At 35.9% G+C, this 27,369-nt stretch overlaps 1 protein-coding gene across 1 annotated transcript in view; it reads left to right on the forward strand.

Moving 5' to 3' along the window:
* Window positions 1-3,394: 3,394 nt before the first annotated feature.
* The window catches only part of LOC140693666 (uncharacterized), a 51,843-nt gene continuing 27,868 nt past the window's right edge, over window positions 3,395-27,369 (forward strand). Inside the window, exons 1-11 of the mRNA XM_072957377.1 lie at window positions 3,395-3,478; window positions 3,535-3,956; window positions 5,999-6,119; window positions 8,279-8,342; window positions 9,692-9,759; window positions 11,720-11,851; window positions 13,202-13,309; window positions 15,207-15,317; window positions 15,701-15,762; window positions 17,986-18,070; window positions 26,753-26,997. Of these exons, the coding sequence (XP_072813478.1) occupies window positions 3,395-3,478; window positions 3,535-3,956; window positions 5,999-6,119; window positions 8,279-8,342; window positions 9,692-9,759; window positions 11,720-11,767 (807 nt within the window). The 3' untranslated portion in view covers window positions 11,768-11,851; window positions 13,202-13,309; window positions 15,207-15,317; ... (1 more) ...; window positions 17,986-18,070; window positions 26,753-26,997. The remainder of the gene's footprint in view (window positions 3,479-3,534; window positions 3,957-5,998; window positions 6,120-8,278; window positions 8,343-9,691; window positions 9,760-11,719; window positions 11,852-13,201; window positions 13,310-15,206; window positions 15,318-15,700; window positions 15,763-17,985; window positions 18,071-26,752; window positions 26,998-27,369) is intronic.

Raw genomic sequence — 27,369 nt, forward strand, 5'->3', positions numbered from 1 at the left:
GATTACTGTCTTTATTAAGCCTTTAAAATTTCCTGTCCTTCTGTCCAAATTCCAGGCATACGTTATCCAAAAGTCAAATAGCATATTGTCAGTCAACCAAACTGAAAGACATCAACCCTTCCAAAATAGCCTTTCAGATTATTACTTCCATCAGTTGCATTATGATGCCATTTCTCTGAAAAAACAAAAATGTTATAAACGATTATTCCCCTTAACATTTTTATTTGAATCATTTTTTGCTTACTTTTTTCTCCATTATAATTTTATATTATACTTAAAATATAAAGACTTATGATTGATAAAAATTCACTGTTAAATCTTTTATTTGTAAATATTAGAAAAGAAAGTTATTTTTGCTATCTCAACTTTTTTATAATTTTCTTTTAATTGTATCTGTGTTATTAACCATATAATAATCAATAATGCAAATTGATATAAAGTAACATGCATTTACAAAATCAAACAAGTTAGACGGAAGTATCATTTTAAGAATTACTTTTATTTATTGGCATTTATTTTGAAATATTTTCAAAATAGACGTGATCCTTATTTTGTCTACCTGTAGATTCAATACCCTTTAACATAGCATTTATATAATCATATCGTACTTCTTAAATTTTAAAAAATGTATCCTTTTCTTAGTATTTATATTTATTTTTTAGGATAAATATATAGTTACCATTCCTTCTGATTCTTTGAATGTCTTGGTATTACTTTGGCTTAACTACAAACATAACAACATTAGTGGTAACACAATTATAGAATTATAATATTTTTTCTTAAAGCTTTATAGCTATTTCCATAATATTTGGTGGCTAGTCAGTCTTTAATAGAAGAAGACAAGGCTATTCTTTGTTTTCTCTATAGAAGTAATTTTATTTATTTTTTTTTCTGGTCCAATTTTAAATTTAACATTTTGAAATAGATATAGATATATATCTATTTTGCATTATAATTAAGCTTTAAACATGGTATATTCTTTTACTTATCTTGATATGCCTATTTCCCTGCCCTGGGAACAAATCTGGATATCCAACAGTTTGGCACATTTTCTTGGTTGTTCTCTGATTGCTTAGAGTCAGGTCATACCCATGCTTTAGCTACTGCACTGGATGACTGAATTTCTAATGGTATTTCCGTCTTTTGAGCTGCAGTTTCATTAAATTTATGTATTATTTATTGTAGAAGCAAATAAAAGCTTATATTTGTAGGTAAATGGCATAAGTTTTAGTGGAATGTGGAGGTCACAATACAAATGTTTAGTTGATATAGATCTTTACTCTAAATAATGATGTAATTTTTTGATGTTAAGTTGCCTTCCTGCTTTCCTTCCCTCTTCTTTTCTTTCTTTTTGATTGGGTTTTTTGGCTCTAAAATTTATTTTTTTGGCAAAATCTTATTTGAATTGATACAGAGATGAAGGATACACACACACACACATAAATGTCTATATAAGCTCTGCTAAATAATCATAAAATCTGTTTCTCGAATCAATTCAAAATATTTTAAGAATGCTGCTTTCCTTGAATTAAACTTAATTCTTCTCACTTATTTATTAAGCAGCATTCCTTTATCATGCACTGACTACAGCCTTGTTCTTCCACTAAGTAATTGTGTTTTATAAATTTGCAAGCAACCAGAGTGATTTCAGAATTTGTTAAAGATTTACAAAAAATTGACATGATCTTAACCACATGCTGCTATTGCCAATATGCCCGTTAGAGTGATGATTTTACTAAAAGCAATGTCTAACTTCTTCACATTCCTACAATAATGGCCTTATTATTATACTACAAAAGATGACATCTTCAAATAAAAATGTCTAACTCTATAACAATATTCCATGAATTCACTTATTACACAATATTAACAAACTACTTAAAGAATGAATCAAAACCATATAAGATATTATTTCACATGTATTGGAAAAAATAATACGATGAAGTAAATTAAATCTAATAGTGTTAAAATATTCAAAGCCTTTCTAATGATAAAAACTTTAAATATAAAATATTCTACTTCAAAAATGCTTTCAGAGATGTTATAAATGGTGAGAGGATTATATATCATATATAGTTTTCTGTTTATGAATTTGATTATAGCAATGGAACAGTGTAATATTAAATTTAAAAAAATGCATATCAATTGAAGATATAAATTAACCTCAAATTTGGGTTGTAAATAATTTTATATTTAGCTTTCAGTTTTCTTTATGCGTTTTTATATAATTTCAGGAAAATAATTATCATATACAAATGTACAGATCTGAGTTTTTATCTAATATGTCTCAATCTCAAGAGTTCTAAAACCCCTCCATTTCCTTCTTTCCTTCCTTCCTTCCTCTTTCCTTCTTTCCTTCCTTGGTATAAAAGTTAATTGTTGGCAATATTTTATCAGAACTTATAATGTGAATGAAGGATGAAAGATATATACATATATACACACACACATATAGTGATGATCCAACTTGGAATAAATATTTCCATATTTCTATGAAAAAAATATGAATGAATTTAACTATAGTATGTAATTCCTTAACATTTTTCATAATATACAGTATATGTACTTACAACTTCATACAGTGAACTTAATTGTTGAATATCAACCTTCATGCATGGAAGAGTTTTTATGTTATTATAAAGTATACTTTAATAATTGTGATAAAGGAGAATTACATGGTGTTAAGGAATTATGTTAATGTAATGGGCTTTATGAATTCACAAATTAGCTGAGCAATGAGAGTGATTGGAATTAGATAGGCAAATCCCTTGAGGGGAGTAGGGGATTGATCTGTAAATGATTATTTCTAAGAGTGAGAATAGCATGTGTATGACCCTGTAGCATGAGGGAACATAGTTAAGTACGAGGATTGTCAGAAGTATATCTATGGTAATGATCCTGAAGGTGAACAAGGAGTGATTTGAGGCTACTAACAAGGGTAAGGCCAAATATGTAACAGTCAACATATTATAGCAGGCTGTCCGGCGAGCCGGCCCTCCGCCCGCGCCGCGGGGTGAGCAAGCGCCCCGCAGGGGTCTCGGGCTCCCAGCCCACTGCCCGGCCTCCCTGCCACATGCTATGCGTCATCCGGGGACTCCCCTCGCCGAGAGAGACCCTCAATCACAAGTCACCCGCCCTACCCACCCTCCTCGCCGTGCCTTGCAACCCCGCCCCCGAACCGCCCTCCCGATCCCCGTGCAGTACCCCCCGCTCCTCGCCGGGAAGAACGGCAGTAACTCCAGCAGCCGTGGCAGCTCTTTGAGCCCAAGGGGCGAGCGAGGCAGCCATTGGCGGAGGCCGCTGCCTCCCGTTGTCAATCCCGCGGCCCGGCCCCGCCCCACCGGCCGAGCGTGGCAGGACGCAGGGCCGCGGGGACTGTCGGGACGGCTCAAAGATGGCCGCGCGCTTGGGGTCCGCACCAGCTGGTGGCCCCGAGCTTCGTTCACTGCCACCGCTGCTGACCGGAGCCGCTGGTCGGGCCGGCGACTCCGGGGGCTGTACACGCGGGGCGGGAGGCCGCCATGGCGACCCTAGAAAACCAGGCGAAAGCCTTCGAGTCCCACAAGTCTTTCCAGCAGCCGCTGCCGACGCCTCAGCCCCCTCAGCCGGCACCGCAGCCGCCGCCGCCTCGGCCCCCTCAGCCGGAACAGCCGCCTCAGCCGGCACCGCAGCCTCTACCGTCACCGCCGACCGCCCAGCCCCCTCAGCTGGCACCGCAGCCGCCGCCGCTTCAGCCGGTACCGGCGCCGATGCCGCCTCACCCCTTCAGCTGGCACCGCAGCCTCTACCGCCACCGCCGCCCGCCCAGCCCCCTCAGCCGGCACCGCAGCCGCCGCCGCCTCGGCCCCCTCAGCCGGTACCTCCACTGCTGCCTCCTCAGCCCCTTCAGCCGGCACCGCCGCCTCAACCGCCACCGCCGCCCGCCCAGCTGTGGGTCAGGAGCCGCTGCACAGACGGTGAGTCCCTGCGGGCCCCTCCCCAGCCCTGCGCGTGTCTCCGTCCCTCCCTCGGCCTCCCACGAAGGCCCCGAAGCGGTCCGGGCCCAACGCCTCTGCTTTCCCGGCTGCGAAACTTGGGAAGGAAAGGGGCTGTGTTGTGATCTGAGGCCGCGCGTCCTGTTCGGCTTCCTCTGAGCCACTCCCCACCCCTCTCCTCCTCTGGGCCAGGTGTAACATTTTGTCTTCCCTTTTCAACTGACGGTTTAAAACAGTGTTTCAGATAACTGTCAAAACACTGTACACGCAAAATATTAGGTTAACTTAAGGGAAGGAGTAGGAGAGAAGGGGGAAAGGAGCGAAGTTCACTGGTCACTTCTGTGGGGGAGGGTTAAGTATTCACAGTGGTGAACGCGTAACTGCTACATGGCCCCGTGCGCTTACCATCATAGTCGTTACTGTTACTAACCCCAGACAGTTCTGGTATTAAGGAGGCATGACCACAGAACATGTGCTCATTGAGCTTAATTTTACACAAACAGTAAGTTTTCCACGGAATCAAGACAGGCAGTAAACGCCAGCTGCAGAGGACAGCTTGTGCAGGGCTGGGAAAGAGCATGGCATGATCAGAACTTTAGTTTGACTGGCTTGAAATGTAGAGGGAAAGGGAAACTTCACACTGATGAATCAGAGAGGAGATAGCTGTTTTTTATTAAACTAAAATGGTTGAATGAGCCTTGTTGATTAATGATTTGCCTTAGCAATTTGAATTTGGATTCTGCAAGTATTTTATAAGTTCTGTAAGAAGCTTGTTTTAAAATTTCAGAACTCTTAAGGTATTAGAAGTTCAGTTTTATTTTATAAGAATTTTTAAAAAGTGTTTATTTAACTCAATTAGAACAGAGTTCCTTTAACATAGGAGACTTTATTATCTCATGTATTAATACCCTCTAGAGGTACACAATGAAAAATGTGATTTATAAACAGATACATACAGACACAAGGAAAACAGAGCATGTAGCTTCAGTAACAGTTTAAGAGAAAAGTCAGAAACAGAAATCTTCCCTGGTCAAAATATCAAAAAAAAAAGCAACTGGGGCTTATATCCCTTAATTGATTTGAGCTCTAAATGGACAAATACACATTTTTTTTTTTAAAAAAATTGGTAAGAACAAGATTCTTTTTCATGTTGAGTAATAATTTTGGAGTTTAAATAAATACCAACAATAGAGCTATGTGGGAGAAAAAATACAAAATACTGATTTTTTTTTTGATTTCACCGTAAGGTGCATTCTTAAATACATAGGAGACAACTGTCATGATTTGCACAACTCGCTTGCAAATAGTTCAACAGTATTAACAATGATTGAATTTAGGTGGTGGGCATATGGGAATTTATCATCCTATTAAACAGTTTTCTGTACTTCTGAGACTTATAATAAAACATTGGAAGGAACCTGTTAGACATAATGCTCTATGTGAAGTAAATTGTTCCCTTTGTGAAATTCTAGGAAGGTTAAAATGCATGTTCATAACTTCAAGAAAGTCACAAGCATTTATGATGTAATCAGAACTACCTGAGGATCTGTGAAACTTGGTGAGTTGGTGAATTTTTTAAAATGTCTTAAAACATTTTGTTTTTACAAAGATTACAGGAGTAAGAGAAGGTAAATCTTAATCAACTCTTAATATTTTTTTCCTGGTTGATGTGATATAATTAAATGTGTGGAAAAAAGGTAAATTCTAAAAGGAGACAGTACCTTGATGGTTTTCTATGGAGGAAACTCAAGCAGGAGGAAGTTTAATTTAAAAACATAAATTACTGCTCTTTATAATACATTCTAAGTTGTCATTCTTTTGAATGCCTTCCTTTCCAGACAGATGTGTTATTCTGGGAGATCATCAGGACTTCTGGGTATTTGGAGGTATTGACCTAACCAGTGGAACTGCTGATTTATAAGAAGTTGTCCAGAATTTTGGAAAACTGATTAGTAGAGGTAAATAATGTTTCCATGGCAAGTGATGACAGAAAGTGACTTCAGTGAATTTTCCTTTGTTTATAGGCAGATGTACCTAACCATGTATGTTAACAATGATTACAAGCTGAAGACTGAGAAGAACTGCCATTTTTGCCAGCTGGGATGCAGAAAAATTTGGACTTCTGGGTTCCACAAATGGGCTGAGGTAACTAAGACAGTAAACATATCTTCTTGGTCAACATGTATCTCAGGGTAATCACAGATGTGTTCCATTACCTGATACTGTTTTAAATTGGATAAAAACAAGAAAATTTAAGAAATAGAGTTTGTTTTTGCTTTTACATCAGTTTGGCAAAACAGAACAACCTCTTAATTACTAAGCACAAACCAATTTTTTCATTATTTTTAAAATATTTTAGTTTCTATTTATATTGGTTTTGTGATAAGTAAGTAAAATCTGTAAGCTCAGAAAATAGTCAAACCTAGGAAGCTGCTTCTGACAAGTGAATTAGCCTATTGAAAATCTGATTTAGAGCCTTGGCATTAATTTTCAAGTTTTTACAGTTTCCTTGGATTTCTTCTATCCAGGAAAACAACATGCTCTTTTTAGATGACTATACTCTGATTATAGTCTCTCCTTTATGGATTCCACACTAAATTGTAACCATAGGTATATTTTACCTTTTACAAAAGTGCCTGGTTGGGAAGTGTAATACAATGATTTTGTAAATTGAATTACTCTAAAATTTCAAGGATTTATTTTTAATTCAATTATGATTAATTTTCATTTGTCACTGGCTCTTAATGCTTTATTTTAAAGTGTCTCTCATAGACCCCCTTCTTTCATCTTCTTCCCTTAGTCTCTCTTTCCAGTAACTCTAAGTTCTTACATGTTCAAGGTAGGCTTGTGTATTTTTTTAAAGGCAGGCGCACCAAAAAGCACTTTCCTGTGACTATCCTCTGTTTTGTTCATCATTTATGAGTCCAAATTTTATAGAATTGATTTAAAGAATGTCATATCTTTCTTATTATTGTGAATGGTTTTTAAAATGCTTTCCTTCTGACTCATTTCTGCATACTTTAAAATAATAATATGAATCAAATAAGTATGGGAATAAAATCACAGTTACTTGTATCACATTTGATTCCATTTATATGGCAAAGTCTTATTATTATGTTGTTATGAACATGCATTTCATAATACACTTATTTAGATGAATCAGAGCTTATTCATTAAGGTCATTTACTTTTAGAAATATGTAATTTCTTGTGAACACATGTATATAGAAATACATGTGTCTTTTTATAATTTAAGCAGCTTAAAATACAGATAAAATAAATCCAAGATACAAGATAATATGCCTTGCATTAATTTAAATTCATGTGAGTTAAAAGACAATTTGAATATTGTTTCCCATTTTCTACTAGCTTCTTGATCATATTCAGCAGCACAATTACCTTTACATATAATTATGGAATCTTTTTTATTTCTACTGTAGCTCTGTCATAATGGAAACTCTGCCGCAGAATCAGCTGTCATCTATCCCATGTGGTCAAGTGCAGAGGTGAAAATTCTCATTTGTGGGATGACCACTCACAGCTTTAAATGTTTTTACTGTAACTGCTTTTATAAGGTAGCAAGCTAGAGAGAGAGAGAGAAACAGAGAGAAGAAAAGAGTTCTCTCTGCATATTCCCATGTTGTGTGATGGCATTAGTCTTCTTCTGCTGTATTTTTCTAGAATGTGTGTGCGTGTGTGCATGTATGTGTGAGAAATGTCTTGTCTTTGTCCTAATAGCCACTCTTCTCTCCCTCTAGTTTTTTTCTCTATCCTCCCCTCCTATACTTTTCTTTTTCATCAATATCTTCTCTTTCAAAAAATTCTTGATAAATCAAATTTCCAACTTCCTCACTTTTAATATGGTAAAGTTACTTTGATCCCCAACATCAAGGGATCTCATACTTTAATGTCTGTAAGGATTTCCAGAGACACCTTTTAAAAATACAGTTTTCCAGGCCTTACTTTGAGCAGTCCTCTTCCAGTAGATCCAGGGTGAGGCTGAGCATCTCTGAGCCTTCCCCCTTCATATTATGGTGCAGGGGATCAGGGGCAGTTTTCCTCTGGGTCTCCCTGCTGTTGCTATGAACAGCGGCTACAGCATCACTAATATTTTTCTTTCTTGTTTTAATTGCATTAATATTATCAACCAGTTAATAGCATTTTCTTAAAATTATGGTCAAAAGCATAGGTGTTTGATTTATAATGGTATCTGCAAACCACTCTTTTACTGAATTAATTTGTTTTGCTTGTATTTCCAAAATTGTAAATGCTGTGAGTTAAGTGACTGCTTTGCTTCAACTACAGGAGGATGTGAAAACACTCCAGGAGAGAGAGGTTGCATATATCAATGCAGACTCATACACAGAAGGTAAATTTTATTTCAGATTGTCATTAAATAGTATACCAGTATTTAAGTCTATCAACTCCAACTCATAAACTAGGATTATCCTCTTTCTATGAGATGCCTCAATAATACCTCCATTTCTCCATTTTACCAGAGAGAACATTATTATGATTCAAATGAATCAATATGATTCATAACTAAGCTATTGATCCTAATTTCTTTAGTATATTTACCATTTGCCTATCTTGGATTACTACTTAAAACTTTAGTACTTTTGACATTCTTCCTGTGGAGCTATTTTTAAAAGTTGGGCTAAAATATTTCATACAGAAATAGTTCCTGTATGTATTGGAACAACTCTGAAATAAGCACCCACTACAAACTTCCTTTTGACCCTGACATGTGGCATGTGCATCTGTAGGCTTTCATCGTATTATGGTTATTTCTAGGTAAGTGTCACAGGACACATGTTAGTTACTGACATGCTCTAGTCTAAAGTCTTCATATTGAATTGAATAAATGAATAAAAACATGAACATTATGGCCTTACCACTTCCTTTGCCAAAGACCCCTAGGTACTGCTGCCGTAATGAGCAATGACCCTTACTTTTACTGCAGGAGCTGCAGCCTTAGCAGCAGAGTCCACCTCTGCAGTCTCCTATCCTGAGTGTGTGCTGCAGCCTCTCTGGCTCCTGAAGAGTTATTTCCACCTTGTGTTTTAGTTTTAGCCAGACTGTCTGCCTGTCTATTTATCTCCCTACCTATCTGTCTATTCTAAAATTTTATTTATTTCTTTTTACTGAAGTACATTTGATTTGTAATATTAGTTTCACGTGTACAGCAAAGTTACTCAGTTATATACATATACATATACATATGCATACATATACATATACATATACATTGTTTTTAGATTCTTTTCCATTATAGGTTATTATAAGATACTGAATATAATTCCCTGTACTATACAGTAGGTCCTTGTTGGTTATCTGTTTCATATATAATAGTGTATATCTGTTAATCCTGAACTCCTAACATATCTCTTCCCTTCCCCCTTTCCCCTTGGGTAACCATAGTTTCATTTCTATGTCATGAGTCTATTTCTGGTTTGTAAATAAGTTCATTTGTATCTTTTCTTGTTTGTTTACATTCCACATATAAGTGATAGAATGTGATATTTACCTTTCTCTGTCTGACATACTTCACTGAATATAATAATCTGTAAGGTCCACCCTATTTTTAATTCTCCAGGAATGATGCCTTGAATTTGAAATCTGTTATATATTGTTTATAATTAGAAAATAAAGTTAGAATTAAATACAGGTTTGTAGTCCATTTGGAGGTATTAAAATTCTCTCTTATTTATTTTGCAGGCAATTATACTCTCAGAGTTGACTGTACACCCCTTCTTTTCCAGTTGGTATATAAACTGACAGAAGAGGTATGTAAATAGATCTGTTGTAATGATTTCTGATGAGTAGATAAATCAATAACTTTTGTTTTCTAAATTACTAATATTTAAACTGGTGACAGACATAGCTGATTTGTATAAACAAGAAATCAGAACGAACTTTAATACACTACTTATGTGACATAACTATGAGAACAGTAGTGCTAGTCTCTGTTCTAATAATAGTTCCTAATAATTGTATACATTTGTTAAAATGTGCAGGGTCTATTGTTTCATGGGGCAGAGTCTCTTTGATATAACAGAAAGAATACTGAGCTGGGTTGGGGAAGCCTTGGCTGTGAAGATTGCCTTGGCTATTCATTCATTCATTCATTTATTCATTCAGGAAGTATTTATTGTGTGGTTACTATGTATCAGGTCCTATGAAAGGAACTCTAGCAGCAAAAGTGATAAAAGGACAAGGTTACTGAATCCAAATACTTTGTAATCTAGAGAGGCCACAGACCTGTAAATGAGGACTCATACTTCACTTGAATATTGGATACTATATACAGTGGAGGACAGTTGCAGAAGAGAGAAGTTAAAATCCTAGGGTAGCTGGTGAGGTTGGAAAGCATTAGAAGGTGTTTAGAGAAGGATTAGTGGTTAGGCTGTAAAATGGAAGGATGTGAAAGCGGGGAGAATGTTTCTCCTCAGAGGACACAGGACCTAATAAAGATGTGGATGTGTGAAAGAACATTTCCTGACCTCTGGGTAATGCAATATAACCTCAATGTAAGGTGTTGGTGAAAAAGCTGGTAAGAAACAGGGCCTGACACATAGGCCTAAATGTTCATAAATCTGGTGATGGTGAAATTAAAGAATCTTTAACAAGGTTGTACATTATCATTTTTATTCATTAGAAAAATTACTCTGTATCAGTGCAGTGAATACGTTAAGCTGTAGTAAGTCTAAAAGCAAAATGGAAATAATTCCACATACTTATTTAGTACACAGGAATTTATAAATACTAGTTATTGATGTAAAAAGTACTCTGAAAATGCTACTGCACTCTGAATCTCTAAAAATTATGTGATCTACTCATTGAGTATATGTGTGCTTCATTTAAATAACCCCCATTATAGAATTTAACTGTAGAAATGTTTCTTTCAAGTAGGTATCACTTAGATGACAGTGGGAAGTAGATGTCACATCTCTGTGGTCCTGTTTCCCAATCGCCCTTCATCTTGCCCTGTCCTTTTCACTGTTAGTGTCTTTAACATCTCATCCTACCAAGTGAGCATCCTCCCATGCCCATCACAACGCCCACCATACTGGGAAGCTTAGGTCCTTGATCCTTTTATTGAAATGTCCCATAAAAACATCTAAAAGCACGCTGAAAAGACAGCCCTTGTTGGGGAATCCTTCTCATGAGATACATTTACTCTCTGTCCTACAGAGGAGGCTCCTGCCTTTATAGGAGGGGTAGTAAGAATTTTAGGGCCAAGAAGGAGAAGCTTAGGTCTATCCCCTTTGTACATTTATTTAATAAGTATTAAATGTGTAAGTGGTTACCATAGTGACAGGATAAATCAAACATAGTTTCTGCTATTAGTGTGTTACCTGTGTAGCCAGGAGAGACTATGATCAAGAATTTTCAAATCCAAGATAGAGATTAAAATCACCAAAGGGTATACAGATAAAAGTGTGGGAAGCAAAAAATAAGTATCTTAGTTTATTATTTTACATGTTGGAATTAAACAGCCTGCTTAATGGGAAATTGCAAATTTTTTCCCATTCTAAAGCCTCTTTTACATTAATTTGAATTTAATTTTCATGCCACTTTAGATACAATATATTTGACTTTCAGAGTTTTTGTTTTAGGTAGTTTTTTAACAGTTTAACTGGGAAATTAAAATGTGTATTTAGAAGTTACATTATCAGGATGAACTAATTAATTGTCCAGAAGAGAAGAGTGAGATTTTATAATCTTGTTTGATTTGATTGTCAGTGGAAGAATCAGACATCATTCATCTGGAGAAATGCTATTGGTTGCTGAGGGCTCAATCCTGAACTGGATGATTTGATTTAGAGACATTTGGCCCATTGGCTTCACCACCAATTCGTCCATCTCTGAGTGAAGGTGGGAATCCTTCTATTTTCTACAAATGTTCTTTGCTAAACACCTGAGCCTTGTTCCACCTTTGGAGCCTTGTGTAAGTCGGTTTACCTTTCTGCACTTGAATATTCTCATATATAAAATCAGTTTGACCAAGACGATCATTATGAAAGTGTGCTCCAGTGTGGTGCCTCAGCATCTGGTGCAGGGTCAGGGTGGTGGACACTGAATAGGCAAAGCTCTAGCTTCCACACATGACCCCACCTCTTCCTCAGCTGAGGAGTGTCTATTGTATTTCTTTTATATAGAAGAAGGTTCCACTGCTGTATACTTCCCCCACCCTTAAAAAATTAAGAAACCACTAGACCATCTCTAAGGTCCCCACTTAGCTCTAAACTTTTCACTACTATATATATTTTAAATGAGGTTTACAAGGAGCAGTTGTGGGTGATAATCACAAAAACTGTATTTGAAATCTGAAAGCTTGGGTTCTTCTTCTGATTCAGACCTTTTTAAAAAAAATTTCTTACTTTTAGCAAGTCATTTAACTACTTCTTAGCTTCAATTTTCTGCTCTTTGAGGGCACAGAATTAGATTCTTGAAATAGACAGTCTGTATTCTTCAGGTTTCTAGTGTGTTTTAGAAATATTTATTTGTTAGGGGAGCTAGAACAGACAGGGTTTCCACTTCAGCAGTGCAGTTATGTTTTTACCTTTTTATAATTAGAGATTGAGAAATCATTTCATTTGAAAATAAAATGATTCCATTTATTTTTTAGGAAAAGTTTAAAAACCACAGGATTAGATTATAAATTGCCCTTTATTTCTGAAATTTAATATATTTAGTTATACAGATTAAGTGGTACAATGAAGACTGCAGTACAGAATTTCTGTCTCTTATAATATAGTGTGTTAGTTTTCTTTGCTTCATGAAGGAGCTGTATGAATCTCATTAATAACAACACAGTATATCTTTGATAGAGTTCAACTTTTCTTCTTCTTTTTTCCTTTTTCTTCTTAGTCTTTCCAAATTAGGATAATTGTGGTCTCTGACATTTTTCCAGTTAAATTTTTAAAATACATTTTTATTTTTTACATTCTACAATCACTTTTGACTTTTGGAATTAATATAAGATAGAGACAGGTATGCAGACAAAACCAAACACTAAATGATAGTATTTTCTTCTAGGAAGTTAAATGTTGGTTATAATTATGCCAGGGGGTGGGGGAAAAACTTCCTAAGACAGTGGAAACTACTGATAACTTTTAAAAACTAAATCAGTTTATGCGAGTCATGCCTCCTTTCATAGGCATGTCATTATTAACAGAAAGTTTGTTGGCTGTGATTTATTCTGTCTGTGTTCCTATTTTACAGGTTTATTTAATGCTTTTGGTGAAAATCATGACAGCCACATAGATTTTAAGGAGATATCCTGTGGGCTATCAGCTTGTTGCAGAGGACCTCTGGCTGAAAGACAGAAATGTAAGTGTGTTAAACATCACAAAATTTGGAAGCTATACAGAGAAAAAAATTAGCATCCATTCATGTAAAAAATCATCTGATTAAGGCTTGAATTTTCATCCCTTTTGCAAATAGCAATCTCTTGCTAAGGTTTTACTGACGTCAGTGTAAAGGTTCAATCATCTATTCTTTTTTACTGTGGAGTAATTTAAGGTCTTTGTTATTAATAATGGTTGATTTTCCAGATAAATGTACAATTCATGATAAATGAACTACATCAGTCATGATGTGTTTGAAAATGTTAAGCATATAGAAAATATTTTCTGGTAGTCTATATAGAAAATTTGTCTTGCTTAACTTGAATTTCAACTTATTTTCTATCACTGTGTATATTGATATTTTATTAGCAAAATTAAATTTATGATAAAACAAGTTTATTAAATACTAAATTTATCTTTTAAACCTATCTAAAATATTATGGCATAATTTATAAGCATATTACATTCCTAAATCTTAACCATATTTGTTTAGGAAAATGCAGCAGTTTACATTTAATTGGAACCTAATACTTACATATTCACTAGGGTCATTATCTCTGCATCTTTCTAAAATACAGCTTCACAAATACTGCATATTTTGGGTATGATACTTAATAGTTCAATATTCTTTAGTAATGTTGTACTGTGATGCACTCAGTTAACTTAATAGCATAATTATTACATGGGTGTGTGAAGTAGATAATTATTTAATCTTAAAAATTTAGATTTCTTTTATCTTCCCTGATAGTATACCATTACTCTAACCTGGCTTTGTGATAGATTATTTGTTCACATTAAAGTTCTGGTATTAAAGAGGCTGAAGTCTTTGTTTCTCAATTGAGGTTGTTGTCTTAAATTTTTTTTTAATTTATTTTTTTGCCAGTGGACTAGTGGAAGTTAACCAAATAGACTAACTAGCAATTTTGCTGATATTGATGTTAATTAGCAAAGTGCTGATATTTTGGAATTTTAGCTTGTTGTATATAAACTTCATTGAAGAATTGAAATTGTTCTTAGGCAAAAATATTGGGTGCACATTAATTACATTGGAGAGGCAAAATCTTTATACAGTCATCTCTCATTATCTGCTGAGGATTGGTTCTGAGACCCCCTCAGATACCAAGTCCATGGATGCTCATGTCCTTATGTAAAATGGCATAGTATTTGCATATAATCTATGCACATCCTCTTGTATACTTTAAATCATCTCTAGATTACTTTTAGTACCTAATACAATGTAATTATTTGTAAATACAATGTAAATGATATGTGAATAGTTGTCAGTGCATAGCAAATTCAAGTTTTGCTTTTCAGAACTTTCTGGGAAAATTTATATATATATATATATATATATATATATATATATATATATATATATACATATACATATATACTTTTGATCTATTGTTTATACCTGTGAATGCAGAACCAATGGATACGGGGAGCTGACTGTACCAGCTTTTTGTTGATTCTTAATGTAGATGGAATATTTTCAGCATTGTAAGAATCAACTCTGAAGTGATCAGTTATAAATATTAGAAATTAATTTAAAAGCTTGAATTACCTTCTCAAAATCTGTGAGATATTGTATAGTAACTTGGCCCTTCTTTTTCAGTTTGCAAGAAATTTAACTTTAGATTTAGATGAAGGATAGAGTTCTCTAAGCTGGCTAATTATATAAGGAGAGAGACTTGTGAAGTGTACAGGAATTCCTACAAGTTCAAAGGACTTTAATGACACAATCTCCTCCAAATAAGAACTTAATCCAGAATGTAGTTGTTTGAGGAACTAAGTAATTTCACTAGGGCAGGTTGTAATAAAATGTATTATACTTCAGAATATAAAAGTAATTTTCCTCCATAAGAGTTTCTTTTCTTTAGTTTGCTTCAAGGTATTTGATGTTGATGGTGATGGAGTTCTCTGTAGGGTTGAACTGAGAGACACGTGGTTGCACAGAGGTCTGGAAGGACAACTGCACCGATGATACCCTGGTAAAGTCTGATTGTATACATCTTCTTGCATGTAAACTTCCAACAGGAACATAGAGTGAAGAATTTTTTAAAAGAGGTTGAGAAAAAGATTTCTTACTACTTCTAGGTTCTATATTATGCTACTCAAAATATTCATAGCCAAAGATGCAAAATTGGGAAGAGAATTTACCTTAGAAAATTTAATAAACTGAATGTATTATGTAAAAAAAAAAATGAAACCACTGGAAAATTGTCATAAATTTTTAAGGTAAACAAGCAATCTATTTCTGGAATTAAAAAAAAAACAAAACTTGACCGAAAAAATATTTTATACTTCAGCTACTGCCTAATAAAAATGATACCTTCTCTTTCCTAACTACTGATTTGGGTTTCTGGTTTTAAAGGAATTACTTGTGGATCTATCCAACATTGTAGAGACACATAGAATGCACATGACACCACAAAGGTGAGTCTAGCAGAGACTAATTTATTCTTTTCTAAAAATACATTATATTCTGAATTGGTATACATACGTTACATATACATACTTGAATCTCTTCTGCATCATCCCTGCTAAATGCTTATTTGGACCTGTGGTTACAATAACTCCAAGTTGTCCCTAAGGAAAGCCCATTCGACCTTTAAACAACTCCATTAAGTGTTATTTACATAAAAACATTATATTTTATAAGCTAGGCATTTTGTAAAAATTAAGTAGAGACAGCCCTTGCCATCTGTAGTTTATAATCTTTACTTCTCCCAGTTTAATACATTATGGTAAGACAAAACTTATATTGAGCAAAAGAAGCCACAATAAAAGAACACATTGTACAATTTAATTTATATGAAGTTCTAGAACAGAGACAGAACTAATGTTAATAAGTGTTACAATAGTGATTTTGGAGATGGGTGAGTTAACTGAGAAGGAGCATAGGATATCTGGGATGATGGAAATTATTTTTCATCTCAATCTGGGTGGTGTATATAGTTTTTAAATTTTTTTTCAATAATATTGGTGAGGGTCTGTCCTAAGTTCTTTAATAGCAGCCAGAATAAGTGTATAATAGCAGAAACAAGCATGTACTTTACAAAGAATAAAGCCTTGAATTTTTTTAGTTTCAAAACATTTATTAAAGATATTATAATAGGTTTGCCTTAATGTCTATGTATCCCTGTGAAACTGAAGATAATCCATATATGTGAGACACATATGAGTTAATTTGACCCTTTCTATTCAAATGTTGACATGTACCAAGTTGCAAATGGTAGGATGTAGACCATAGTGGCCTTACACAGGCTTAGAAAAATAAGTAACATTTTTTTCAATCACAAATCCAGAAGAAATCATCATAGTCTTATTAACTGACACTCAATAGAAATAAATAATAGAAATGAATTTTTCAGGGCTTGATCTTTGTTTGGCAATTCAGATAACCGTCTTCATTTACTTTTCTGCCCAAAACTAAGGTAGCCATTTCTATTTGGTATATATGAAAACAGAAACACAGGAAAGTTTCTATTAGGAAATACCTTATGTAGAGATACAATTTCCATCGCCTTTCTTCTGGGTGTTTGATAAGTATGGAGGTTATCATTGCTGTCTATTTTTATATAAGACCGAGTTTCTTCTTATGGCTGTACTTTTGAACATTAAAAAAAAAGATCATTTAGCTGCTCCATCTCCGTGTAACCATAATAATGAAATGGTAAAAATTTAGAATAGATTTTGGACCTTTCAACCAAACCTATTACCCATATTCACTGGTGACTAGACGGTGACAATATTACCCATTATTTTGTACCATTACATTGGTGTTAATATACTTCAATGGAAGTTGCATCATGAAAGCCATTAATTACCATCACAGTGCTTTAAAATCTTTTCTTGTAATAAATGGTAATATATATTGAATGAATACATGAATATCATTAATAGTAAATATTATTAAATATCTTTAAATAATAAATCATTAGATAATAAAAATATAATTAAGTAATAAACGCTAAGAACATTATTATTCATCTAGGATTGTTAAGGTGATTGTTCAAAACATGAAGTAAGAAGCATTTGGTTATATTTTTGCCTGCCAAGAAATATTGTCTACTGTATATAAATGTAATTTTTGGTACACTTTGACACCAAAAAAAAAAAATACTGCTTTACTCAACTTGTGAAAGTAATGTTACATTTTATTTTGAGGAAATGTTAATATAGATACTCATTTATTATATATATTTAGTTCTTTTAAATCTCTTAAGAAGTCTAATAATATTGCCAGATGTTTTAAAGATCTTAGAAAATTGTTAGGGTCAAAGGGCATAATCCAAAGAGTTTGGAAAAATGTTTTCAAAGTTAGTAAATAGTCCTTTTTCTCTACCCAGAACCTTTTGTGGGTTCTGTTAGTAAACTTCACCTTGAACCAGAAGATACTGTGAGTTATTTCCCAGGTCTTACTTGAGGAAGATTTTTGGTGATAAATTGCCCACGTTATGAGTGACTACTTCAGAGTTTGGTTACTTTTGAACTTATTCTTGCTGGCCTACTTTCGGATGAATACACAGCATCTACATTAAATCATTAGTTTTCTTTCAGACAAATGACCATTGCAAGTTTAGTAAAACAAGTTTAATTCAAATAATATAAGAAAATGAAGATTTAAGATATTCTTAAATATTGTTTCTCTTTCAGAATGGCCATCTTAACTCTAGAAGAATATCAGATCTGGAGTGTGAAAAATGTTCTTGCCAATGAGTTTTTGAATCTACTTTTCCAGGTATGTTTAAGGTAAATGACAGAGACCGAGGGCAGTGGTACCAGTAGTTCTACATCTTTTCCATTATGTAGTAGTTAGACAACTAGACTACAAAACCATATATTGCCAAAAGAACTGCATTAACCTGTACACCACCAGCAGATGGTAAGTTAGAGCGTGCGTGCTTCTTAGAGTCACAATGTGCCTGATAGGAAAGTAGAGTATAGCTGATAATGTTTATCTTAATAACTCATGATAGAGCAGATTGTAGACACATAGAAAAGCATTTAAAATGTAAAAGCCATTATAATTTGCTATTTTTCTTTACTTTTTTTTTAAGACCCTCCCTAACAAGTAAGGCAGTGTGGACAGAGACATAGATCATAAGTTGGCAGCTGTAAATTTTTCACAAAGTATACCATCTTTCCAGTTAGGAGGTTATTTTAGATGCAGAGCTGTTTCTTAATTTTCTTTCTTTCTTTCTTTTTTTCTTTTTTGTAATTTAATTCTTTAGAAGGTCCAATAAAGATTGAAGGAGAAAGGAGGAAAGAAAAGCTGTCAGGGGTGAACATGAAATCATAAAACTTGCCAGATTTTAAGTATTTTTCCAGTTAAAGTAGTTCTCTTTGCTCCAATTTAAAGAAACAACTTATAGTTTCCCATTTTTCATAATTCTTCAAAAATATATGTTGATTTAATAGTATTTTACAGGGGGGAGGGGTGTGAGTAGGGACAGACTGGAAGTTCAAGATTTGTAAATACTGACAGGTATATATAGAATAGATAAACAAGCTTATACTGTATAGCACAGGGAAATATATTCAAGAATTTGTAGTAGCTCATGGTGAAAAAATATGAAAACAAATATACGTATATTCATAAAGGACTGAAAAATTGTGCTGTACACCAGAAATTGACACAACATTGTAAATGGACTATAACTCAGTTAAAAAATAAAAGATATAACTGTTAGAACACTATAAAAAAAGTAGTATTTTAGATTTTTTTTATTTTATTCTCCTTTTCTTATAAAAGCACCCCTATGAAGATCAATAAGGCTTGATATCTTCATATCTATCATGATCCTCCATTGTGAATACAGAGTAACCTGCCTGTGGCACAGCTATGTTAGAATAAATGAAAATTGAACTCTTCCTGACAGCTAATATCTAATGTATATTTAAAGCATATGAAATCTGATAAGCCTGTGATGCCCATTTAAATCAATCAGTTGCTCCACTGTCAATTATCTGCCAGGATCTAAGTTGATATGTCTTTATAAAATATAAATACATATAAAAATAATATAAACCTACTATAAACAGAAATGACTTGGTTAGTAATATGAAAATTGAGCAGCTATTTTTATCTCATTTAAAATGATGCCCTCAATTACTTTAAGTTATCATTAATTATATAGATATTTTGACCACTGAAGTTTGTGTCTGAGTCATGTTGCAGCTCTTACATAGCAAAGCATTTTGAACTTTTATATTGCCTTTCCTATTTTCTCATGCTTATCAGGGACTTGCATAGGCATTATTTTTTCTATGACTCTATAAACAGATGTATGCCTGAAATTTTCTTTTGTGTCTCAGTGTTTCTAGCATTATATTACTGACAGATTTTTTATTGGTTAGCAATCTAATTTTTTTCTTGGTATATATAGTCCTTTCAGTCCTTTCAAATATATATATATATATATATATATATATATATATATATATATGTAGTCAGTTTTCAATTTTGTGTCAATTTCTGGTGTGCAGCACAATGCTTCAGTCATACATGAACATACATATATTCATTTTCATACTCTTTTTCACCATAAGTTACTACAAAACTTTATTGGATATAGTTCCCTGTGCTATACAGTATGAACTTGTTTATAAATTGGGAGTTTGAGATTTCCAGGTACTAAATATTAACATTACATTTTATGATGCTCACTTTATCCCATATTCAGACATGCTTTTAAAACTTTATTTTCACTTAATATATAAGCAAGCAGGCTTACTCTAAATTGTTTTATTTTCTGTCTGTTTCTAAAATAGAATTAGCTAATAAATTCAGTGATAAAAGCTTGAATTATACTTTTATTTTATTTGCCAAGATCCCACTCCTGGCTGACCATTTTGGGTATTTAAGTATAAAGTAAGTAAATGTCAGTAGAATTAGGAAACCATTCCTGTGGTAATATTATTTTCAGTCCTTTCAAATAAACTCAGTGCCCAATATTTTGCAGAGGAAGCATTCTAAACATGACCAGGATCTTCTATCTTATACGTTTGTCAGAAAGTATCAAATGTTAAACAGTTTGATAAACAGAATAGTGCACCACACTGACCCCTACCTATATCCATGTTCTAATCCTGAAATCTGTGAATATGTTATTTGACATGGCAAAGGGTATTTTGCAGATGTATCAGGTTAAGGACTCTGAGACAGGGAGATTAGCCTGGATTTTCTACATGGGCCTAGTCTAACAACAGGAGTCATTAAAAATTGAAAATCTTTCCCAGATGTGGTCAGAAAGATATGACTTTGGAAGAAGGATTAGAAAGCTGTAAAGCTGTTAGCTTTGAAGATAGAGGAAGGGTCATGGGTAAAGAAATGTGGGTGAACACTAGAAGCCGGAAAAGACAAGGAAATATATTCTTCCTTTGACTTACAGAAGGGCATACAGCCCTGCTGACATCTTGATTTTTAGCCAAGTGATACCTGTTCCTGACTTGACCTACAGAATCATAAAATAATAAGTTTGTGTTGCTTTAAGCTGCAAAATTTGTGATAATTTGTAACAGCAGTGATAAAAATAAGTATAGGGGAGGTAATCCAAATTTATGGATTGGAGGGTTCAACATTTTAAAGATGTCAGTTCCCCTTCAACTGATTCAAAGATTTATATGTGCACATCAAAATCCCCAAAACTTAATTGTTGTTACTGTTTCTTTGTAGAACTTGACAAGCTGATTCTAAATACATAGAGAAGCTTGAAGAGCCAACAATAGCCAAGCTGATATTAAAGAACAATGTTAAAGAACTTATTATAAAACAATATTAAGTCTATGTGATAACTTCCTAAAGTTAGACATATAGACCAATGGAACAGTATTGAATTAAACCCTGTACCATACATGAACAGTAATTTTAGATAGATTATAAATCTAATAAATTTGAAACAAAAAGCAAAGCATCTGGGGGAGGGTAAAGCTCAGGTGGAATGTGTGCTTAGCATGCATAAGGTCTTGGGTTCAACTCCCAGTACCTCCATTAAAATAAATAACCTAATCCCCCACCAAAATATAGCATCTAGAAAATAGTGTAGGAGATATTTTAATGACTTTGAAGCGGCAAAGAGTTCTTAAACAGGACACAGCACTAAACATAAAAGAAGAGTTTTAAGTTGGACTTCAGTAAAATTAAGAATTATTTTTATCAAGAGATACCATTAAGAAAGTGAAAAGCCACATGGTGCGAAAATATATTTGCTATATCTATATCCACCAAAAGACTTGTATCTAGGGCATATAGAGAACAAAAACCAGTGGAGAAAAAGGCAAAACCTCAATATTAAAATGTGCAAAAAAATTGAACAGGTGCTTCACACACAAAAAGAAAAATCCAAATAAGCTATGAAAAGTGGCTGAGCTCTTTAGTAATAATAAAAATACGTACTAAAACCACACTTGGAACACCATTAGACATCCACTAGAATAGTTAGTTGTTAAGTGATATGAAGCATTGGTGAGGGTAACATGCAATGGGGACTCTTACACTTGGCCAGTGGGAATATAAATTCTTACAAATAATTTGAAAGTAGGCTTTTTGAATGAAAGTTATATATGTATATGTGTGTGTGTGTATATATGCACACACACACACATATACATACATACAAACACACACTCCCTGTGTACCCTTCAGAAGCTTCTACATCAGAGCACAAAAGGACATCCAGAAAATTCTCATAATCACTATTTGTTATAGCCCCAAATAGAAAATGACCCAAACACCTGTCAACAATAAATACATAACCATAAGTGGTGGCACATGCATACAAGTTGTATACTTTAAAGCAATAAAAATAAATATACTAGTTTACAGAAAACACTAGTGGATGAATCTTACATAATGTTGAGTGGAATGTACGGGACTAAAAATTTCAAAAGCAAAAAAACCAATCCATGGTGGCTGAATTTAGGATGGTGAATCCATCAAAGGGGTGCCATAGTATCTGGGAAGAAACCCAAAGTGGAACAGCAATATTCTGTTTCTTGACTGGATGAAGGTTACATAGATTTGTTTACTTTGTGAAAAATCACTGAGCTGTATACTTAAGATATGTGCACATTTAAGCATGTATATTATATTTGCATTTTTAAAAAAAAATGTTTGCTTGCAAAAAAAGATACCCAAAGCCTAAGTATTTATCAGTAGGAGAATGGATAAAACAAATGATAGTATATTCAAACAATGGAATACAATTCAACAATAAAAAAGAATCAACTACTGATACAAGGATGAACCTCAAAAGCCTAATTTATACATTTCATTGTCAGGTAAATTTTAACTCAGAAGGTAAACAAAACTATAAGCAGGCATGTGCCCTGGGGGGAGGGGTGCTGAAGCCTTTGTCTCCTCAGACCTGTGCCATTACTGGCACATCTCGCAAGAAGAGAGGCAGGGCTCAGCCACAGCTACCATCTCCTCCTGTGCATAGTGCCCGGGTGGGGGCAGGGCTGAGACCTGAATCTGCACATTGGGGCTCCACAACCTTTTAGGCAGGACTGAGACTTGTTTATAGCCTGAGGCAGAGAGGATTTTTCTACCCTGACACCTCAGAGAACTTGTGCTGCCAAGGGAAACAAGGAGCTCAGATTTGGCACAGAGCGTAGGTGGGGCTGTTCTGTGGTCTTCCCTGAGCCCACCTACATACCACCTACCCGAGGCAGAGCAGGCAGCTGCACAGAGCAGCAGAGCGACCAGCACCAGGAGAGGGCAGGTGGGCAGCCACCCACCTTCCTGGCAGGAACACAGCACCTGACCACAGTGCTGGGACAGGGTGTGATCTGCCCACCTGCTTCCCCCCAAGCACAGCATCTGACTGTGGCATCAGGAGGGGGAGTGACCTGCCCACCCACTGGATAAGAGCTCAGCTCCTGACCTAGTGTTAGGAGGGGGCACAATCTGCTGGCCAACAGCCACTGAGAGCAGCACAGATGAGGGTGCCAACAGAAGGCCTATGAAACAGCAAGCTGAGTTCATGAAGCAGGGCAAAGACACAAAGACCTCTCGATAAAATCATTAAGGGCACACCATCTCCAGGATAAGTAGGTAACTTCTACTCCTTAAGCCACGGTGCCAGAGAGATATGAGCAATGTGAAGAAGCAGAGAAACCACTCCCAATGAAAAGATCAAGAGAAATCCCCTGAAAGCATGAACAAAGAAATAGACATTGATGGTCTATTAGATCAAGATTTCAAGAAAGAGTGATCAAAGTACTGAAGGAACTAAAAGAAATAGTGTTTAGGTATATAAAATGTATCAAAAATTAAATAGAAACTATAAAGAAGAACTAGGTAGGGTTAGTAAACTCATTGGCTGAGATGAGAGCTGACCTAAAGGCTGTACAAAGCAGACAAGAAAATACAGAAGAATAAATAAGTGACCTAGAAGACAGGACAACAGAAAGCACCCAATCAGAACAGCTGAGAGAAAAACAAATGAAAAACAAAACAATATACGGGACCTATGGGTAATATAAACTGTGCCAATGTATGCATAATAGGAGTTCCAGAAGGGGAAAAAGAACAAAGCGGATTGAAAAGGTATGGGAAGGACTCATGACTGAAAATTTCCCAAACCTAAAGAAGGAATCATATCCAAGCACATGAGGCTCAGAGGGTCCCAAGCAGGAAGAACTGAAACAGACCCACACCAAGGCATATCCTAATCAAGATAGCCAGATTCAAGGATAAAGAAATGATCCTAAAGGTAGCAAGAGAAAAACAAAGAGTGAGTTACAAGGGAACCCCCATAAGGTTTTCAGCTGATTTTTCTACACTATTTACAACAGCTAAGACATGGAAACAGCCTAAAATGTCCATCAAAAGATGACTGGATAAAGATGTGGGATATTTATATGATGGGATACTATTCAGCCACAAAAACTGACTACATAACGCCATTTGCAGAGATATGGATGCTCCTGAAGAATGTTATTCAAGGTGGAGTAGTTCAGAAAGAGAAAGAGGAATACCATGTGAGATCACTCATGTGTGGAATCTTAAATATATGCAAGATCTTGTGGTAACTCACAGCAAAAAAAAAAAGTGACAATGAATATATGTAAGTTCATGTATAACTGAAAAATTGTGCTCTACACTGGAATTTGTCATAACATTGTAAAATGACTATTACTCAATAAAAAATGTTTAAAAATAAGTAAAATAAAATATAACCTTTAAAATACTGTATAATGAGAGGTGTGATGTTCTAGTATCTGTTCTAAGTAGTACGTTAGAGACACATAAGAATAGCCAATGGTCAGAAAGATCACATATTATCAGCTAACACGCCATGCAAATTAATGGCATTTAGCAGATATTCATATATGTGTGTAAATATATAAAATAGGTATTAGTCTATATGTAAATCAAATCAAATATTATATTATAATCTAATGTAAAATTATATCAGCAAAAGCACTGTGCTGACATAAGTGTCTTGGTGTAAACAGATTACAATTTTTTATTGAGTTGTCATAATGGGATAATATTGTGAACCAAGTGGAAATTGTAAAAAAAAGTTATCCAAAAAAAAAAAAAATCCTGACTACATGACAAGATGCAGTTACTATAAGGCCTTTCCCACTATTTACTATCAGTGTCAGAAAGTCTTGGAATAAGTTAGGAGAATTAAAAACTCTAACAAGACACAAGAATGCACTCTCTGTTAAAGAAAATAAACGAAAAGAGAAAAACAAATGAATAGACAATTAAGGTCCTACAGATAAAAATACCTATTTTTATGGGAAATAGCCTTAAAATAAAAAATAAGGAGATTATATTCTAATTTCACCTTTTGAATTAAGATATACAAAATTTAGCTGAATACCTTCGTATTTTGCACTTATGAAGAAAAAAAATGTATTTGCAATGAAAAAGCAGCCATTACCCTGCCTTTTGAGTATTCTAAAGTTTTAGGTTTGAATATATTTCATCTTAAATGATCTTAAGCACTATGCACTGGTTGGTGTTTTAAAAATACCACTGTGTGTGGAACTTCTAAAAGTGCTTCAAAAATTTTATATTTTTGTAATAATTTAGCAATGGCCTGGATATTATTTTTAACAAGACAACTCACCATGGAATACTGCAAGATTTTTTCAATGAGTTTATATTCACACATGTTTAAGATTGTCACTGTATTATGAGAAAATGTCAACCGTGGCAGTATTTTGACTTGAAAATGAGATAAGCTGAGAAGCATATTTTAAGTATAAACTAAATGATTGCATTCCTTTAAAGACAAGAAAGTAAAAGCATGATATACTCTGACTTTGACACACTTAAAATATAAAAATTAACATAATGTAATTTTACACACTTCTCTTTAACTCTCAGTACTTTCTCAGCCCCTTTCCCATTACACCCGCGTCCCCGCACCTGACCCTTGGTGTACACACCTCCGTTCACACGGGGGAAGGGGGGACCCGGGCGGTGAGGACCAGGGGCGCAGACACCCCAGCGGCCCCGATGGACAGAGACACTCACCCGCTCCCGGCGAGCGAGGAGAATAGTCGAAGCGGGCCCGCCAGCGCACCCGTCCCCTCCTGCCCTGCTGGCCGGGGCCCCAGCTCGGTCAGGTCCACACACACCCCGGCAGGAAGCGGGCTCAGGCCGTGGGAAACCGGCATAACTTCAGAGAGCGGGGAGCATCCTCTGACAGACACGCAGGCAGCGCTGTCCCGGAGCCTCCTTGGAGCCGCCCTCTCAGCCCTGAGGAAAGCAAGCTCCGCCCCCAGGGAAGACGCTGGCTGCTGACGCGGACTGCGCATGCGCACCGCCACCCAAGGCACGCTGGCTTCGTGCGCCCCCTGCAGGTCCTCGAGGGCGGTGCAGAATACTCGGAACTCACTGTAGAACACATGACCCCTCCCAGCCGTGATGCTAAATCACTGGAAATCTCAGTGCCCTGGCCTCTTTTTTAATGGCACTGGTGATGCTCTCATCCAGCCATGCCTGCTCTCTTGCCTGGCACATGCCTCAGTCCTTGGAATCCCGCCTGAATCAGATTCTGTTCTGGAGGAAGGACAGGTGCAGAAGAATCTCAAAATTCCAGACTTAAAAGATGACCAGGAACCCAAACTCAACTCTGTCAACTCCCTGGGGTCCCCTGAGGAGTGTGGTTTTCTCAGAACCATCTTCCCTGTGTCAGGAGCAGACCAAGCCTCAGGTAGCTTAGAGAGGCTATCATGCAGCACATGCTTTGGATGGTTCTCAGTTCAGACCTGCATGATCTTGAGACCCTTTTGTAACTCCTAACACTCTGTTTTCTCATACCTATAGTGATGGTTATTGATGACTGAGTTAAACCTCTTACAATGCTGAGGTGCTATTGTTCCTTGGATAACAGAATATTTTGAAGGGATCAACTGTTTATCACTTCCCCCTAATGAAGTATGTTTTTAAAACTAGAAATGTTTCAGGGGGCACTCAGGTCCTCCTCTTGCACCAGTTCCTGAGGTGTTGGCAGTTTCTGCTCTGAGCTCCAGATCCTGATCCTGCCGGTGGTCTATGGTGATGCCAGTGTGTACATGCTCTTCCTTTTGCACCGGTGTGGAAAGGAGACAGCCCTTCCCCTACATGAGGCTGCAACATGCTGACACTCAAAGCAGGCACAATGAAGAACCAGCTAGAGTCCCCGGTACCAGCTGTCCCAGGTAGAAACGTCACCTTCACCACAGTGTTCCTGTGCTCCTATCAGGCCTTCACTACTCCCAGCAGGCCATGCATGAGCAGTGTGACAGTGTGACACCTGCACAGCATGGTGGTGATGATCCCACCTTATCTGTTTCTTTTTGGAATGTCCCCACACCTCTGTGAGCTTCACTTTGCTCTTCTCACAGGCAGAGTTGTACAGGCATGAACCTCACAGGGTTATGGTAGGTAGTCACGGTAGCTGCTCACCCAGTGGCAGGCTCTGCCGAGAGGGCTGCTGGGAGTGCTTTGAGTCTTCACACTTGTCCTTCACTCTCCCCAGTGAAAACACTCTTGGCCTTATCCTTCCCTGGCCTGCGGCCTTTCTGTGCTTG

The sequence above is a fragment of the Vicugna pacos genome, unplaced genomic scaffold (assembly GCF_048564905.1).
Source record: "Vicugna pacos unplaced genomic scaffold, VicPac4 scaffold_20, whole genome shotgun sequence".
NCBI lineage: Eukaryota > Metazoa > Chordata > Mammalia > Artiodactyla > Camelidae > Vicugna > Vicugna pacos.